Source organism: Raphanus sativus, chromosome 5 (genome assembly GCF_000801105.2).
Source record: "Raphanus sativus cultivar WK10039 chromosome 5, ASM80110v3, whole genome shotgun sequence".
NCBI classification, from domain to species: Eukaryota; Viridiplantae; Streptophyta; class Magnoliopsida; order Brassicales; family Brassicaceae; genus Raphanus; species Raphanus sativus.
In genome coordinates, this window is record NC_079515.1 from 4,348,784 (window position 1) to 4,367,561 (window position 18,778).

The window sequence follows — 18,778 nt, forward strand, 5'->3', positions numbered from 1 at the left end:
AATTAAATTGTAAGCAAATAACAACACCTGATTTTATACTCCCTCGTTTCAATATTAAATGATGTTTTATCCTAATTAACAGATATTAATAAAATTATTTTTATCAAAAATATCAATAAAATGTAATACAGTATAAAACTAATTTATTTAATTATAAATATATATAATAAAAACACAATTGATTACACGGTTTTTTATAAAGTTAAAGTTATCTATATTTTTTTGGTAAAACAAAGTTATCTATGTTTGTGTAAATATCATCTATTATTATAAGACAAAAAATTCTCTAAAACTTCATTTACATTGAAGCGGAAGGAGTATTGTCTTTGTTTTTTTCGGGAATGCAGTGTCAGCCGTGAGCAGCACAAAATTATAAAATAATTTAAAATGAGAGGTTAGCAATAAAGTTAAAATAGAAAGTCAAATGATAACAATAATTGATGCTAATCACACGTCAAGACATGTATGGGAGAGGCTGTTTTTTACAGCAGCGAAGAAAACACGAAAAGATAGTAACGATAGTAGCTGGCGGGAAGTGTATAACGACGCTGCACTTATATTTCTCTGTTTTGTTTGTTAAAGTTTGGTCGTTCGCCGCTGACGCTGTGTCCAGAAATATGACCAGGGCTACTATATATAGGTGAAGAACAAGCAAATAAATAAACGGCCCACTCGAGAAATAGTTGACTAATGTCTACAGCTTAGTTGGGTCGACCTTTGGTTCTGGTCTCTTTGAGGCCCATAAATCTCTTTTAGGCCATGAATCGTGATTCTGATTCTGGCTCGGCCGCTTAATATTCAACCTAGTTAACCGATATCTAAACTCCACTAGACACTTAAATAATTTGAATTTTAGCCGACTTAATTATAAAAACACAACGATTAGTGAAACTTTTATTTCAAAATAATTATCTATTTCTTGGCTATACACATCGCAAGCAAAATAAATATGTCACATTATCACATATAAATATCTGAAGTATGGAACCAAACGACTAATCATTGATGTCCATATAGACTTGGTTAACATGATTTTTTATCGTCATTATTTGGAAAATGTACACGTGTGTGACTGTGTGTTTTATGATTTATCTCCTTTGAGTTGTTGTTTAGCTTCCGGCGTCGCACTAATCTAGTGGTGGACGTTCGGTTTTTGTAACCGTCGTGGCTCCTTACTCAGGTGAATGGTCGGTTCTTGTTATTTTGAAAAGTGAAGGCTTGTTATGCTCCGATGGTTTTTCGTTTGGTGTCTTGGTAACGATTTGAAGCTTTGAATTAAAGCTCGCCGCTGTTGGCTTGAAACCCATTGTAAGCTTGGGTGTTAGTGCATGTTTGGAGGTTTCGGTTTTTTGGCTATAGTTCTTGTCGGTCTCGTGATGATATGGGTTAGATTGGTTAAGCTCTCGTGAGACGATGATGCTCTCCGTTTTAAACAACGACAAGAGAAGAAAGTGAAGTTTGGGATCTCGGGATATATATCCGATGATCGAGTAGGTGGTCTAGATGTGAGCTCGGTTTGTCCGATTAAAGCTCCTGGAGGAGGACCGCCGGTGTTGAAGGTTGAAGTTGTGGTTGCGTCCGATGCGGCGCCGCTCAGATTAGGGCAAATCCCCCGGTGGAGGCAGAGAAGAGGTGCATGATACGCGCCTAGAGTTTTCATTCGGATGGGCCTTGGGTTTGTTGTTGGGTTTTAAAACTTTTATTATCTGCTTAGTTTATTTTGGATTGACTGTGGGCCTTGTTTGGTTTCAGGCCGTAGGCCATTGTAAGAACTCTGGATTTGGCCCATTATCTTTATAAATCAATTGACGGAAAAACAAAATTCTAGATTTTAGTGCTATGTTTTTACTATATTTCCTATATACTTTAGTGACATGTTAGTCCGAGACTTCGAGAGATGTGAGAAATATGCATTTATGACTTTTTCATGACTGGTTTACACGTGTCATTGGATTCATTTTCTGTCACGAAAATGAAAGAGACATCAATCAAAGAATCAATCAAGCAGAAATTCACCCTCTTACGTCCAAATCTTCAATATGTCATCATCTCAGTTTTTTTTTTTTTTTTATAATCCAGAGGTTCCCTGTTTACGCAGATCATTTCTCTGGATCCGATCAGACAGCGGTCCACTTCACCCGGAGGAGGCTTAACCTGGGTTGAGGACAAGGCCCAACACCCAGTACCTCATCATCTCAGTTATTGCATTATCATTTAAATGAAAATAACCTTCTAATTACATATAAAATCTTTAATCAATTCATAAATGCAAGTCAAAACAAGCTTCAGATGTGAGAGTTCGTAGTCTTCTGGAACTTTCATAGATATAATGAATGTGAGAAATGATTCACCGTGTCCTTTTCGTGTCTTTCTTCTAGCGCTCTTGCTTATCCTCTCCACCCCATCCTCTTAGTCCCTTCTTTTCAGAATCATTATCAACTTGATGACTAGATGTTTGTGTAATTTGATTATGAATTTTAAGTAGAAATCGTTGGAATCAGTGGGGGAGCCACATTGTATGAGTTGGGCGCATCTGACCCTAATAATTTTTCAAATTTTAATATAAAACATTGAATAAGCTCAAAATGACCCATTGTTTTTAGCAAATATACTCCTAATTCACTGAAATTTTTTATTTATGCTCCCAATAAAAATTTGTTTTGCCTCCGCCCCTGGTTGGAATCAAGCTGACTCATATCTACAGAAATACAGGTGTGTTATTGAGATTTCGTAGGTGAAGTAGAAAGTGACTTTGATTGAATCTTTCTGTCCACCTTATGATTTATGGATGCATAGGAGGGTCCACATACTAGTGTGTATTGGAGCAAGATGACCTAATTTGAAACATGGTTTATATTATTTAATTCTTATCGATTTTGGTCGCTTGCTCCTACTCTCTCGACTACCAACCGGACCGGACCCATGCAAGTTGTTAATAGGTACCTCGAAATAGAAGAATATAGTTAGACGTGAGAGGATATCTTTCACACTAAAAATAATCAACGTTAGGTGCTAACTATAATTTGGAGGCAGCTTTTAAAATCTAGTCCTGATTGAATCAACGTGTACGCCCGTTTTCTTTTTGACCATCTTTTGTCTTTGTGTTTTACAAAATATTTAATATATTGTCTAGCAAATCAAACGTATGTCTTCCATATTTATCAACTGGTTTCTAACTAGTTCAGTTACAATGGAATCAAGGTGGCTTACATCATCATCATCCAGCTTCAAAACGAGCACGGTTTAATTGTTTCAGACTGTGTATTGGATGTCAGTGTTTTCTTTTACTTGGAGCTTAAAGGTCTGAAAAGATGCAATCTTTTGTTTCAGTCCAATGTTCATGTTATGATGTCCAAACTATTCAACCCAAATGTTTTTTAATGCCCCGCATGAAATATCTAATAATGTTTGGTTTTGCTTGGAATACTTTTATTCTTGACACTACCCAAAATACTCGAAATTTTGATTCAATATACTCAAAGAACATGTACGTTATACATACTACATATACGATCGTTCAAGTCCCTCTAAGAGCATCTCCAAACGACACTTTATAACTTTAATTATCAAGTTTTTTGTTCTCAAAAAAAAAACTTCATCAAAACCTCAAATTTAAAGTTTTGAGTAGTGAAATTTCACATATAGAAGATCACTACTTAAAACTTCAAATTTGAAGTTTCATTTTTTCATTGTATTTTAGTCTTTACATTTACATATTATATTTATAATTCTTAAATATTTTGTCCTTTAATTTTTTTAATCCTTCAAAATTTTACAACTCATAAATATTTCAAATTTGCTTTTATAATTTTAATTTCTACAAATAAAATTAAATAAAAACTTTAAAGTAATTTTTTCAAAACTAGATTTAGATAACAACAATATTAGAAAAGAAACTTAACAAATCTACTAATTTACAGAATAATGCAGTAATTTACTTGTAATTTAATATTTAATTATGTATTTCTATGTAAAATTATATATTTTATTGTATCATTTTGTTTATTAATACTTTATAATATTTTATATATGTGCTATTTATTTATAAATTTTTATGAATTTAAATTAAGTATCATAAATATAAAGACCATAAAATAAAATAATTTTTTTTTGAAGTTAAGTTTGAAGTTTTTTTTGGAGAAGACTATCTTACAACTTCAAATATGAAGTTTTGCAAACTTTAAAATATAGTGTTTTTTGAGATGCTCTAATTAAGACATGTGAGAATGGTTTTTAATTTGTTCTATGCATTGTAGCAACTATTGGGTCGTGGGGGATTTTCTGAACCAATCCGGTCCATTGCTAGTGATGAGTGTCTTCTTCAAATTTAAAGCAAGACATTTAAACTGTTCATTCTTTCTTCATTTATAGTCTGTTTTAATGTATTTACCTTTACCCACTTATGGATTTGATTCTTCTCGTCTCTAGTGTGTTGGAGTTATTATATTACGATTATATACCATTTACATATTTGGGGAGGTAATATAAAAGTTCAAAGGAATCTTCCTTACGATAATTGATGTTTCTATTTTTCTAAATGTTTTACGTAAATAGATCGTGGCAGTGTGTAGCTGTAATTGTTATCTGTTGAACTTGAAAAAGCAACAAAAACAAATAAATCTGAATTTAGGGTTAAGTGGTATATTGATTATCTCCTGCCAAATATGTCTTTTACCACGTTGTTTTCTTTTATGCTATACACATAAATGCATGATGCATTTTGTATTCATCAAAATACAGAGCGAAAAGCACCGTATCTTGGTCGTCCAGTGAAAGTAGTTAAGAGGCGAAGGAAAATGGATTTATTCTCAAAACAATCCATCATTTATTTTTTCTTGCTCAGATGCGAATATTTTCAAGATGGTACGTACTTGCATTGACCTTTTAGAAATTTTGTGTCTTAATGGCATGAACCAGTCCCCAAAGAATAAGAGATTAGTAGCTTTTTATTAAGATAACATTCTCATATAGCATCCTCATATAACTATTGGTATATACTTACAATCGATAGTGGTACGCCACACTTGATTTTTGTTTGTTTTTGACAACGCATCAGTTCGTTGACGAAGATAAGAATATACAAAAAGAAACAAACCAATCAACATCTAACAACCACGAGAAGACTTCGTCTAAATAGATTAATCCAGATACTGTCAGATTCTTAATACACATACGCTCGTATATTTATATTGTATGATAGATAAGGTAATCATTATTATCACTAATTCTTCAACAACAAATGTCATCATTTCATTTTGATTTTAATAGAGCAAAGATATGCTTCTTCTTTTTGTTTTCTGATAAGATTTAGCATATATATGAACAACAACATTTTAGATTTTTTAACTAAAAGATTTACGTTTCCAGTTGTAGATATTTGTTGGTCAAAATTTTACTTTTACAGCTACTTCTATTTGACAACAACTAATAATAAGTAAACATGATGACAAAGATGATAAGTATAAACCCAAGTAGGGAAAAGAAACAACCGTATAACTATTGTGATCAGAGAAAGCACCAACCTGAAGAAGATAACAAATATTAGTAAATAATTTATATATAAATATAGACCAGACCATTCATTCATCTTCCTCTCCTTTCTTTCAATCAAACCAAAACCTCTCTCTCTCTCTCTCTCTCTCTCTCCCCTCCATATCGGACAACCTCTCAAACAAAATTAAACCTCGAGTTTTCCCGAGAAAGCATTTCTAATTTTCTTTGTTCAGAACTCAAAAAAAAACGATTGGAACCTAAAACTTGTCGTGCCTAATTTTATCTGTTTGGTGTCTAATATTGTTCTCTTACAAAAGTCACACCACATTCTCCGTTGTCTCTCTGGGCCCATTCTTCACGTATCAGCCCCGAAGACTGTTTACTTCGCACATCACCGGAGAGAGAGAGACTCCGTTGGTGCCTGCGTTTTGAACCGGTCTTAACCATTTGATCTTGAAGAAAAATTTGAGTTTTTTTTATTTTTTTTTTGTAAAATTCTCCTTTTTTACTCCGACCAAACTGAAATTATGAACTCGAGGTTACGTTACGATCCTCAACAGATCTCAAGGCGCACACAACCGTCTGACACTCCGTCGTCATCTCCGTCTCAAAGCTACCGGAGACACCCTCTCCTCCAGAGAAGCCTCTCCTCTCCTTCTCCCACGGCGGCAGCCACCTGCGGCGGATCCACTCCCGCCGAGTTCTGCGGCGGCACGACGGCGAGCTGCGCCGCCGTGTGCTGCTGCTGTCCCTGCGGTCTCGTCAACCTCCTCGTCCTCGCGATCTACAAAGTTCCCCGGGGTATCTGCCGCCGCGCCCTGCGCATCCGCCGCCGCAAGCAGCTCGTCAAGAGCAGGATCTTTCCTCCGCTTCCGGCGGACGGGAGAGTGTTCCAGAACTCCGAGTTCGCGGTCCATCCGGTGGATAGCAACGACGTCTCCGACGAGGACGACGAAGATGATTTCTTGGATCTCAAATACTTCGGCAAACCGGCGGCGGCGGCGGCGACGGAGCTCGCGGCGGATGAAGAAGACGACGAGGCGGTGTTGGCGTTGGAGAAGGAGATGTGGAACAGGTTCTATGGTGCTGGTTTCTGGAGAAGTCCGTCGCAGAGGGAATCGGTGTCTGAGAAGTCTCCGAGAGTTTCGAAGTCTTTTTCGTTGTAGCCGAGGCTGTTGTCGTTCGCTGAAGCATCATAACTGAAAACAACGAGCAGAGGCGGGGGAAGAGGAGTTTTATAAAAGATTTGTTAATAGTGTTTCTTGTTTTCTTGATGGTGTTGTGCATTTGTTGGATCGATCTTTGGTGTGAGGGTTCTTATTTTCAAATGTTAATGGGATTTTGTGATCATCAAAGATGAAAATTTCGAATCTGAAATCATGTGGTACGATGTGTTTGTTGGTTCAGTGACATGAGATGAAAATGTATACAAGAAAAGTACGCAACTCCACCTAAAATAATTTGGCAGATGAAATATTATTGAGGGATCGTGACTGCATTTACTTCATATTTGATGTGGGATTTGGATTTGCTAGATTGGTTTTAGTTTGTATGTTTAATTGTTGTACTAAGCAATATTCAAGAAATCAGTTAGACACAGGTTACAAGCTTTTTATGAGATTATTGACTATTCAAGTCATTTTGACAACAAAAATTAATTTATTCTGTTGAACACAAAGATCATGTGATGTGGTGAATAATTACTGGCGTTTCGTGGAAACTGTCATTTTCCTAAAGTGTTTTTAATTGATTCGTAGGTGTTATGGTGACTGGTGGTGAGGCAGTGAAGCTAATGTGGGGGACGACAAAACTCAGTTGGCTTAAGTGTTTAGCATTAATTTCAGGTGTTGCTACAACGACTATCTTCTTCTGCATCTCTCTAATTACTTCTTCTTTCCCTTTCCATGTCTCGTTTTTTTTTGTTTTTTTTGTGTTTCAGTGTCTCTTACTAGAAGTCTTCTCTAACTCAGCTTTGATGTGACCCTTATTGATTTTCCCCCATTTTCTGGTAAACATCAATACACCATGCAACTGTTTATACTTCATTTGGTAAACTGAACATCCAAAGGTCCCAAACCGTCTTCAACCATTAATTTTTGACATGAAACTTTTGTTTGGATCAAACATGTGCTGAGATCTGTTTTATGGATAGGTTGAAACAAAAGGAAAATATATTACTATTAAACATGGAGACATCGAACAAAATAATATAAATTATACTGTATAAGATAAACTCTAGCTACCCTTATTCTAAATGAAATCATGCTTCTTGTTTTTTCTAGCACAAAAAATCATGCTTCTTGTATCCAAATAAATGCTCGAGAGTTCAACTATCAGACGGTGATTTTTAATTATTAAAATGTTTGGGTTGTTTGTTCTTTAATATAAAAATTTTCAGGCCATTGAGACCCGGAAGAAGAAAAAATCCATAGGCCATTCTGTTTAACTTTTTATATGTTTAGTTATCTTTCGGCTCTTTCGGCAACTTTAACCAATTTGGACCTTACAGTTTCTTTATTATACAAAGATTCGAATATTTAATTCTTAATATAACAATTGAAAAGCAAACGGTCGTCAGCAAAATGGATTCACATAGGTTTACAAAAGAAATAGAAAGTAATGAGCTAGGCCCATTGATATGACCAAGCTCCAATGCAATAAGACAACTCGGGCCTAATACAAGCAAAACTTCAGTAAGTTATGTATTTTTAAAAGTTTGGGCCTTAAGAGGTTATCTTTTCATTAAGTAATGAGTATCGTTTAGTCCTTAAAACCCATTAGTCGAAACGCGTGAGTACACCTTCCAAGTTGAAGTACGTGGTAGAAACAGGTAAGTAGAATTGAGGTGGGACATCACACGATTCACGAACTTAACGTAGCAACCAAAAAGGTGTAATAATAAGTACTAGATCTTGACCCGCGCTTTGGAAGCGCGGAATATTTTACGATGAAAAATTTCACTAATAACTTAATAAATATTTTGATAATTTTTAAAGAGTGTGTATTTAAAATATTTTTGCATTTAAATCAGTGTTTTTAAATTCAACCCGATTGTGATTATATCGGTTAATCCGGAGATCTGACAATTCAATTTAGGTTTTTAAATTATTCATATTAAAAAAATTGCTAAAACCCGAGACTAACCGATTGAACTGATGGATGACCGATATGTAATCTAATTTGATTTAAATTGTAATAGTTTCATAATTTGTAATCTTATAATCCAAATTTTAAAGTTCATTATTTTGCAATTTATAAAATTATGATGTTTCTACAAAATTTTAAAGAGAAAATGATAGATATAAAATAACTAAGATTGATTATTGTATTGTTTGAAAATATTGATAGTAGTATAAAAAATATATTGTTTGAAAACATTAATAGTAGTATAAAGAAATAAGTATATTGTTTGGAAACATGGATAGTAGTATAAAGAAAGTAATAATAGTGATTTAACGTAGGTTTAAATATAAAATATAAAGGTGTATTTAATTTAAAAACTTACAAAATAAATGTTATGTCCAATAGAATGTTTCTGTTTTAATAAGATAGATACGAAAATGATTGTTGTATTAGGTCACACACCGACAGCTTCAATTTAAGCCACGTGGTCTTCCCTACTTCTTCGGCTTAGCTTCACATGTCTTTTATGTTTGGTTGAATTTCTTAATCTCAAGTAATCACTACATCATTACCTAATAAACTATAGAAGATGACTAATTAACTATCCTTTTATTATCATCTTGATGAGTTGACGGATTGTCTTGGTCTTTACTACAGTAAACTCGTAGGAAAAGTTCAATACCATCGCTTTCTCTCTCTACCGTATTTGACGGGTGGATGTTGAACAGAAATTTTTTGGGGGCAAATTATATGTAAATATACACATACAGCTAAAGCATGATTTTAAATGGAGACAAATAACTTAATTTTGGGTAAGTTACAAGACATTTGATAATTTTACAGAGGGCAAGTGACATCTCCTTCAGGCAATTGATCCGCCAGTAATTTTAGAGATTTTATTGATTTTTTTTCCTTTTGAACATTGCTATTTAGTCTTACCAGTACATATACAGTTGCAACTATTTTTTTTATAATCAAGATACATACTCAATTAATATAGTTGCAACTATATATAGATGAATATCGAATTGCATCACTGTATTTTGTCGAGATAACTTAGAGTTTTGTTCGGTTGACGTCCTCCTCCAGTGGTGCGCCGGGGTGTTTGCCAGCCACTGCCGTTGAAGCCTGCTGGAGCCACTTCAGTGAGTCTTCGACTGAACATCCTGTCAAGTTATACTCTTGCTTGCTGGATCTTCCGTTTAAGTAAGAAGGCATTGGTTTAGGGAAGTTACATTGTTGTTTTCTTATCCTAAATATTTTATTAACTTCATGATTTCCATTGTTTAGAAGCTTAAACTTAATCCTTAGGTTTTTACAGGTTTTTTAAAACTTTTTGTGATCTCTAAAAATTAAAATGGCTGTCAAAGCAGGCTATGGCTGCAAGCTTCTTGTAACCAAAACCATTATTACAATTTAGCAAAAAAGAATATCGAATTCTTAAATGTTTTGGTACAATCACCATTCCTTTGTTGCACATGGCCATTTGATACTGACCAAAATATATAGTTACTCAATTGGTCAAGTAGAATTTATGGAAAAGGTTCTGTTTCTAATATAACCTTGTTTGTTCTGAAATAGTAGTCCTGTTTTTGTTTATTACAAAATCCTCTAATAAAGACAAAACAAAGTGCTGTTTATTTACTGATTATACAAAAGATTTAGCCAGAAAATAATTGAAACGTAATGGAAGTCGAGCTGAGTCGAGCCGAGGCATAAAAAGCCAAAGACAGCTAAAAATAATTAAAATTTTCAGACACCGTGTGGTCCCCACCACCAGCCTGTCCGAAAACCCAAACCTGTTTTGATACACAACATAGACAAGAGACCAGCCCAAACTCACACCTCTCTCTCACATCTTTCTTCGTCTTCTTGCTTGCCTGTCTTTCACTCCCACTTTCCGAACACCGACGCTTCAATTAATCACTACTGAACACAAAGTATATTCTCCACAAAAGAGCATTTTTCACAACCTTCCAGAGAAGCACCATGGATCGCTGCAGCATCTATGGTTGCTCCGCCGTAACTTTCTTCTTCTTCTTCCTCCTCGTCACTGCATCGTCTCTTCCACAGAACCTCGAACCGGTTCACCACAACAAAACCGGGTCCGGTCAGATAAACTCAAACTCCGTCCTCGTCGCTCTCCTCGACTCTCGCTACACCGAGCTCGCGGAGCTCGTCGAGAAAGCCCTCCTCCTCCAGACACTCGAAGACGCCGTCGGCCGTCACAATATCACCATTTTCGCCCCTCGCAACGAAGCTCTTGAGCGTGACCTCGACCCGGATTTCAAACGGTTCTTGCTCCAGCCAGGTAACCTCAAATCTCTCCAGACGCTGCTCTTGTCCCACATTATCCCCACTCGAGTCGGATCCAACCAGTGGCCCGAAGAGAATTCGGGTCGGGTCAAGCACGTCACGCTAGGTAACAACAACCAAGTGCTGCATTTGAGCAAAACCAAAGGAAACGGAAAGATACTAGTAGTGAACTCCGCCGTGATCACCCGACCCGATGATTTGACCCGACCCGACGGGTTGATCCACGGAATCGAACGGCTTTTAATCCCCCGCTCCGTCCAAGAAGATTTCAACCGGCGGAGAAACCTCCGGTCTATCTCCGCCGTGTTACCCGAAGGAGCTCCGGAGGTCGACCCGAGAACAAACCGTCTCAAGAAACCCTCCGCCGCCGCCGCCGTCCCCGCCGGATCTCCGCCGGCTCTCCCGATCCAATCCGCCATGGCTCCAGGTCCGTCGCTAGCTCCGGCACCGGCTCCGGGTCCCGGAGGTCCGCGTCACCACTTCAACGGCGAGGCTCAGGTCAAAGACTTCATCCACACGCTGCTGCATTACGGCGGGTACAACGAGCTGGCGGATATCCTCGTGAACCTGACGTCGCTCGCGACGGAGATGGGACGGTTGGTGTCGGAAGGGTACGTCCTCACGGTGCTAGCTCCCAACGACGAGGCTATGGCGAAGCTGACGACGGATCAGCTGAGCGAGCCCGGAGCTCCGGAGCAGATCGTGTACTACCACATTATACCGGAGTATCAGACGGAGGAGAGTATGTATAACTCGGTTAGGAGGTTTGGGAAGGTGAACTACGAAACGCTGCGTTTTCCTCATAAGGTTGCGGCGAAGGAAGCTGACGGTTCGGTTAAGTTCGGTTCCGGTGACCGGTCTGCGTACTTGTTTGATCCGGATATTTACACGGACGGTCGGATTTCGGTTCAAGGGATTGATGGTGTTTTGTTCCCTGAGGAGGAAGAGACGGTTAAGAAACAGAGTAGTCCGGTTAAGAAAGTTGTTCAGCCGAGAAGAGGTACGTTTTGATTGAATATGTGTTTGTGTGTTTACGGTTTATAGATTCCGCTTTTGATGATTTTGTTTGACATAGTCATATGAAATCATTAGGTATCAGTGAGTTGATCTAATGTAGATTGATCTAGTTTCTTGAAACATTAGCATAGTGACTCTAATTGGGCTAGAAATGGTAGGGAACATGATTAGGTCGTTTTTGAGGATACATGTTGTAGTTCTTGTGATCAAAATAATCTGTTAATTTCGATTTTTAGTACATAAGTGATGCTCAAGGTATTAATCATGTGCTAACAGTAAAGAGTGATTAGGATAATATTAGAAGATATCAAACAGAAGTAAGAATCATTAGAAGCTTCATCAACATCACCTAAAGCATCTTATCACGTTTCCAAATATTTTAATCTGGTGACAGGAGATTGTGATTGGAATTAATTGATTGTGATCATGACCTTGTAATTAAAGGTTTCCTTTTTATTATTCAACAGGGAAGTTGCTGGAAGTAGCATGTCGAATGCTTGGAGCTATTGGCAAAGACTCATATTTAAGCACATCCTGATAATTCACAAACCAGAAGAGATTATTAGAGACAAGTCTCTTAAGTGTATCTGTAAACATGCACAAATGTTAGGATTCACAGGTTCATAGAGAAGAATGAAGGCTTGGAAGAGAAAAAAAAAGAGGAACATCATCAGCAATGTTCAAATCATTCTTCGAAGAAATATGAAAGAGGGTTTGCTGGGTTTTTCTATAAATATATAAAAAAATATTTTTTTGGGCAGGTTTGTTTTTTGGGTTATAAAAATTGTAATTAGATATATGAACTCTCAATTTTTTAATTGATTTGTGGTGTATGAAAAAAATGAATCATAAAGTGGGAAACAAAAGAAAAAGACTTGAGAACCCACCACTACCTTTTCTTCAGTAGTAAGGATCTCTCTTATATTCTTTTACTTGGTGATTTTGTGTGTGGGTTGTTTGGTAGGTACTCCACTTGAATGGTATCATTATCATCATCATAATAACCATTCCAAAATAAGAACTAGTGGTACCAAAGAAAAGATGAAGTACTTGGTATGCACACAATTTTGCTTATTAATTTTCTGTATTTTATTGTTTCAGCAATAAACAAAATAAATAAGAAAGGTATTAGGTAGGAGCCACAATGAAACATGTGTCGGAGAGAGCCAGTGAGGAGGTGAGTTGGCTTATGGCTGTCTTGTGAGATATTATTTGATTTGAGACCCAATTACAACCCACAGCATAAAGTTGTCTGCCTTTTTCTATGTGATTCATTCACGAAGATATACATATTTTGTTCTTTCTCAACCGATGACTTTTTGTTTATCTCCCTATCTTAGTAAAATAGCTGTAATTCTAAACTAGGGTTTTCAACCGCATGTCATTTCAACCACTTTGACAATGACACACATTATCTTTTCCCATATAGATCAGACCCGGTCAGACGGAGGTGCTCCTCGGAGAATCAGCTCGTCTAACCACCACTTGATCTAATGAAAATGGGCAGTTGACAAAAAAAAAAAAAAAAAAAAAAAGACAATGACACACAAGTAGTATAATACTTTTAAATGATTATTCGTTGATAAAAACAAAATCTTAGGAGAACGAGATTAGAAGACAATAAAAGAGATCCAAAAGGTCTTACAGAGGGTTTTGATAATAACAAGTTGTTTGTAAAAATATGGTTTGTTCGTACATCGCAATTAAAGTTGCATAATAGCAATTTGACTACCAAACTTTAGAGGCAAAAGGCAAAAGAGATGAAAACTGTGCTCTACTCTCCTTTGTTCTCTGCTTGCAAAGAAGCTGTAACAGTACAAAGTTGTGAGAAAGTTAACCACGGATTTATTGTTACTCAATTAACAACTAGATCGTACCTTTAACAGATGCTGGATCGTCTTGTGGTCTCATTGCCGGGAAGAGAATAACCTCCTGCAACGTTTTTTTTTCAGTTCATCAGTTTAGTCCAAAAACAATTGCTCATTAACAAGAGATCAGAGATATAATAGACTGACCTTGATGTTCTGAGAGTCGGTAAAGAGCATGGTAAGCCTGTCTATACCCAATCCCCACCCACCAGTAGGAGCCAATCCATATTCTAACGCATTGCAGAAAGTCTCATCCAATGCCATCGCTTCATCGTCTCCAGATTGCCTATCCTTTAGTTGATCAGCAAACCTTTGACGCTGAACCACAGGATCGTTCAACTCCGTGTAGGCGTTGCATAGCTGCCATCAAAGTTACAAAATATGTTAAAGTGAAGCAGCTCTAAGAAAGGAATCAAATTCATAGTAAGCTTTGTACTTACTTCATGTTGGTTGATAAACAGCTCAAATCTCTCGGTCAAAGCGTTGTTTGATCTATGCCATTTTGCCAAGGGAGACATGATCTCGGGATGATTGATGATGAACGTTGGGTTCACACATGTCACTTCCAGAAATTCTCCAACAAGCTGCAAAAAAAGAGACAGCATCTAAGATTCCAATATTCGTATGCTAGACGTTGTCCCAGACATGAAACAGAGAGAGACATAAGACTTTACTTACTTTATCTAGCAGACGAGCTGTTGTCTGAGGAGGAGGGCATTTCACATCGAACCTGGCGCATGCATCAATCAAGTACTTGTTGGCTTCTTCACTAGCCAAATCTTTTGGTATGCTAAGGTTAGCCACCTTCTCCAACTCTCCTATCATCTCAATCCTCCTACATAAACAAAAAAATTTACGCCGATCATTCACACATTTATAAGCTTTATCCTTGTTGTTTAAATCATTGAGAGTATTGACGACTCAAACCTGAATGGAGGAGTGAAGTCGATTTCGATTGGCTCCTTATCATAACCATTAGCATGATACTTGATCTTGTAACCACCTGTTAGTTCCTTGACCATTCCACTCACCATATCCTCAGTCATTTTCATCAGGTCGTTGTAGTCTGCGAAAGCCATGTAGAACTCGCAAGTGGTGAACTCCGGATTGTGGGTCAGGTCAATACCCTCGTTTCTAAATTGCTTCCCAATCTCATAGACACGCTCCAAGCCGCCGACAATAAGTTGCTTCAGAAAGAGTTCAGGTGCGATGCGCATGTACAGCCTCATGTCTAGATCATTGTGATGTGTCACGAATGGTCGGGCAGCTGCTCCACCGGCAATCATGTTCATCATAGGTGTCTCAACCTATATAAAAGTTTAAGAATACCAAATGCAGGAATAAGAGAAGTTCAGAATGAAACTATTATTTAGCAATAAAAGGGGAATCATAGAAACCTCCAAGAATCTTTTACTGTCAAGGAATCTGCGGACATAAGAAATGATGTTAGCTCTGGTTTTGAATATCTGGCGAACCTCCCCGTTCAACATCAGATCAAGATAACGCTGGCGGTATCGAGATTCCTGACAGGGAAACCAAAAAAAAACATCAAACGCTTGCCCGGAAAAAGACAACGTAATCTAAACACGCAACCAGGAAGTGATACAACAAAAGATAATGACATTAAGTAATGTAAGAGGCTAGAACAAACTTTTAAGCTTTTGAAAAATTAATGTTACCTGATCTTTAAGAACATATGCTTCGGGATTTCTTGGTTGACCTGGAATCCAGTTTTCAGGTTTCTACATAATAAAGAAAAGCGAAACAGTTTTAGTGTAAAATAAGGAAACTCTTAAGATAATATAGTCTCAGCCTTTACCTTTGCTTTTGCAGTATCATTCTCAGCCTTCACCTTTGCGGTATCATACTCAGCCTTTTTCGGCATCATGTGGAGGCAATGGGACAGAACAATGAATGATCTGGGGAAGATACTTAACTCTCCTTTCTTGGATTTTCCTGGAATTAGATCAATATAAACAGTGAAAAGATGATAAAATAGGCTAAAAGAATGAATAATTAGAAAAGATAGAGGCTACACAAACCTGGAAACCCAGTGACACCAACAATATCACCACGCTTAACATTCGCATGGAGCTTTGAAAACCCATCTTCGTCCAATCCTGACTTACTGAGGTAAGAAGAAAAGTAATATGACTAAGCAAAAAAACAATCAATAGTTACGCAAAGAAGAGAGTCAATCCATAAAACAAAAGCACTCACCTTGCATCAGCCATAACTTGAACCTTGAGATCCTCACCATGTAGATCATAGAAGAAGAGCTTGGAAGAGGAAGATCGCTTATTCATTATCCTCCCTAGTAGCAAAGATTCAGAAAAAGAAAAAAAAAGAATGAACATCCTTCTCAATGTGGCGGCTAAAGAAAACGTCAACAATAGCATTTAGCTATAACATATACCAGCAAGAGAAACTTGAGCGTCTTCAACATGATCACCATCGTTCAAACTACCATACTTGTCAATGTACTCAGGAATAGACATTGACACAGCAAACTTGTGAGGGTATGGATTCTCCCCCTTTGCCTTCTCCGCCTCAAGATATTTCAACCTGTTCTCAAAGTATTGCTGCCAAAAAAACAAAAGATAACAATATATCTACATAAGCTGCATTGCACAAGATAATTTAGAAATAAAACCGATTAATATATATACCGTTGGATCCATATCCTCATCATCTGCTGCCACAGACTTCTGGCGGCTCTGGGAGCTCGTCGCCTTTGGAGCCTGTGCATACAACAATCAATAGCAACACTGATAATCCGAAACGTAATAATAATCAGATGAAACCAAAGAAAAGAGTATAGATTACAAGTTTAGCCTTCTCTTCTTCCTTGCGCTTCCTCTCTTCTTCTCTCTGCTTCATCTTCAGTTCCTTCTTCAGAGCACTGTTACAAAAAAAAAATTAAAAAAAAATTCACGATAAAAAAAACTTTGATTCTGCTACAGTGAAAGGGATTAAAGGAAACGTTACTTTTTACTCGGAGCTTTAGCTCCATCAGTAGTAGCACCAGTATCAGAGGTAGAAGAAGAATCCATGGATAGTTTGGAAATCGATTGTGTAGTCTGATCAACGGAACCGTCCATAGAAATCAAAATGTAATCCAACCGCTGAATCGGGCGACGACGAAAACCCTAACCGTCGACGGCGAAGATGAGGAAAGGGGGAAGTAGCGTCGATGAGTCTTTTCTTTAGGGTTTTTATTCCTCTCTTTCTATCTTTTTTTTTTTCACGCGGGTCCACCCCATTTTTAGTGATTCATTTACTCGTAACCGGGTTCTTGGCTTCTTTCGGTTTATGCACAAACCGAACCGGTTCATTCAAATGTTCGTCAATATGTTATCAATAATTAAGATAAGATGTTTTCTGGTTATATTTTTCGAAAATCCATATAAAAGAAAACATAAAACGTACTAGAATGATTTAAAAAGTCAACCAACAATTAGTTATGTTGACTCATGACTCCCTTTACAGAGGAGGTCCTTAGTCCGAAGACCTCTTTAAACACTTCTCCATATCAAGAATCGTGAGCCTCTACAACACCAGTGGTTGACATTCTATTACATGAGTTACCCCTTATATATACTCGATGTCGCCTTCGGCAATTAGCAATGTGGGATTTGGTAATAACTATTGAGCCCATTTTGATAGAAGAACACAAATAAAAATCCATTACTTTGGTAAAGAAAACTGAGCGTTTACAAAGAAACGGTTAAGCTCTTAAAGTTTTTCCATTCTTAACACCATAAAATCCAAGATTTTGTGTCATTAAAGAGAAATACTTACATTGTTGTTGGAGGAACAAAACAGGGCAAAGAAGGATATAGGGCATGTTTGTTTCTCCATCTGAATGAGTCATTTGGATGAAGATGAGAGTTTTATTTGTTTAGACACTAAGAGCATGGTTATCGGTGGGTCTTAGACCCATTTCTTAGCATTATTGGGTCGAAAGAAAAATGAAAAAGACCAAAAACCTTTGCAAACGGGCCTTAGCTAAGAAGTGTCCGGGTTGGTCCTTAAGTGGGCACGTGTCGGGCCCAAAAAAAACAGGTTTTTTTCACCCCGACAGACGAGTCTCTCTCTCTTCTGTTCTTGTCTTTTCTTCTTCTCTCGAACTCTCTCGACGGCGATTGCATGTCGATCTTCTCTCCGTTCTGAATCGATCTAATCCGTCCTCCGTTCTGAATCAATCTCTTCCGTCTTCTCTCCGTTCTGAATCGATCTCGTCCGTCTCTCTCTCCGGGTCCTCTCGTTGATTGTCCTCATCGAAATCCTCTCGTCCGCCGATTGTAATCTAAACAAGGTACATGTTTCTCCTCCGTTTAGAGATTTAGGTGATTTTGTTGCGATGATATGATTATTTTTGTGATTATTTTGTTTGTGTATTGTTCGTGTTTCTCCTCTGTCAAAAATCTTGGAAAAAATATTCAGATAATCGAATGGATATTTAGTAACAAGGATTTCTTTGAGAATTAGTGTTTGCTTTAGGTGAGATTATTCATGGGTGATTTGTTTTTGAATTAGGGTTTGCTTTAGAGATTTACATGATTGATTCATTGCGGTCTTAAATATTGCTTTAAAGATTATTCATAGGGGATTTCTTTCTGAATTAGATTATTTTGTTCGTGCATGATTTACTCTGATTCATTCATTAATATTGAAAATATTGAAAACATTATTCATTCAAATCTATCCACCAAATTACAATCGTTATTAATGTTAGCTCTGCTTTTGTACCAAATTACAATCGTTTATTAATGTTTGGTCTGTGTTATAGTTATTGGTGTGCATTGAAGTGTTGTGCTACCATTGCGAGTAGTGGCAACTGTAGTGGTTACTGTTCTTACTTAGCGAAACTGATTCATTTGTAGTTGACTTGGTAGCTTTGTAGTTTAGTTGATTAAATTGTGGCATTGTAGTTTTAGTTGATAGTTTTGTAGTACTAG

The 18,778-nt window shown here is 37.1% G+C and overlaps 3 protein-coding genes across 3 annotated transcripts; 2 read left to right on the forward strand and 1 right to left on the reverse strand.

Annotated features, from left to right (window-relative positions):
* Nucleotides 1–5,591: 5,591 nt before the first annotated feature.
* On the forward strand, nucleotides 5,592–6,899 carry LOC108857054 (uncharacterized). Its single transcript, XM_018630976.2, has one exon. It carries the CDS (start codon nucleotides 6,021–6,023, stop codon nucleotides 6,657–6,659), a length of 639 nt encoding a protein of 212 aa, XP_018486478.1. The 5' UTR covers nucleotides 5,592–6,020; the 3' UTR covers nucleotides 6,660–6,899.
* Nucleotides 6,900–10,445: 3,546 nt separating this feature from the next.
* On the forward strand, nucleotides 10,446–12,852 carry LOC108835679 (fasciclin-like arabinogalactan protein 18). Its single transcript, XM_018608905.2, has 2 exons — nucleotides 10,446–11,932; nucleotides 12,417–12,852. The coding sequence occupies exons 1-2, from the start codon at nucleotides 10,606–10,608 to the stop codon at nucleotides 12,485–12,487; spliced, it is 1,398 nt and encodes a 465-aa protein (XP_018464407.1). The 5' UTR covers nucleotides 10,446–10,605; the 3' UTR covers nucleotides 12,488–12,852.
* Nucleotides 12,853–13,543: 691 nt separating this feature from the next.
* Nucleotides 13,544–17,052, reverse strand: LOC108857999 (lysine--tRNA ligase, cytoplasmic-like). Its single transcript, XM_056986439.1, has 15 exons — nucleotides 16,806–17,052; nucleotides 16,644–16,719; nucleotides 16,487–16,558; nucleotides 16,234–16,399; nucleotides 16,038–16,131; nucleotides 15,860–15,945; nucleotides 15,637–15,773; nucleotides 15,497–15,559; nucleotides 15,215–15,340; nucleotides 14,745–15,124; nucleotides 14,496–14,652; nucleotides 14,258–14,401; nucleotides 13,965–14,177; nucleotides 13,827–13,881; nucleotides 13,544–13,755 (listed from the first exon to the last, which is right to left on the reverse strand). The coding sequence occupies exons 1-15, from the start codon at nucleotides 16,916–16,918 to the stop codon at nucleotides 13,724–13,726; spliced, it is 1,914 nt and encodes a 637-aa protein (XP_056842419.1). The 5' UTR covers nucleotides 16,919–17,052; the 3' UTR covers nucleotides 13,544–13,723.
* Between the last annotated feature and the right edge of the window lie 1,726 nt (nucleotides 17,053–18,778).

What these genes read in the sequence shown, in the direction of transcription:
- LOC108857054 (XM_018630976.2), top strand. Translation starts at nt 6,021, where the DNA reads ATGAACTCGAGGTTACGTTACGATCCTCAACAGATCTCAAGGCGCACA.
- LOC108835679 (XM_018608905.2), top strand. Translation starts at nt 10,606, where the DNA reads ATGGATCGCTGCAGCATCTATGGTTGCTCCGCCGTAACTTTCTTCTTC. An exon ending in AGTTGTTCAGCCGAGAAGAG is followed by an intron (nt 11,933 to 12,416) that starts GTACGTTTTGAT and finishes ATTATTCAACAG; the next exon opens with GGAAGTTGCTGGAAGTAGCA.
- LOC108857999 (XM_056986439.1), bottom strand. Translation starts at nt 16,918, where the DNA reads ATGGACGGTTCCGTTGATCAGACTACACAATCGATTTCCAAACTATCC. An exon ending in GCTAAAGCTCCGAGTAAAAA is followed by an intron (nt 16,720 to 16,805) that starts GTAACGTTTCCT and finishes TTTTTGTAACAG; the next exon opens with TGCTCTGAAGAAGGAACTGA. An exon ending in CATATGTTCTTAAAGATCAG is followed by an intron (nt 15,341 to 15,496) that starts GTAACATTAATT and finishes TTTCCCTGTCAG; the next exon opens with GAATCTCGATACCGCCAGCG.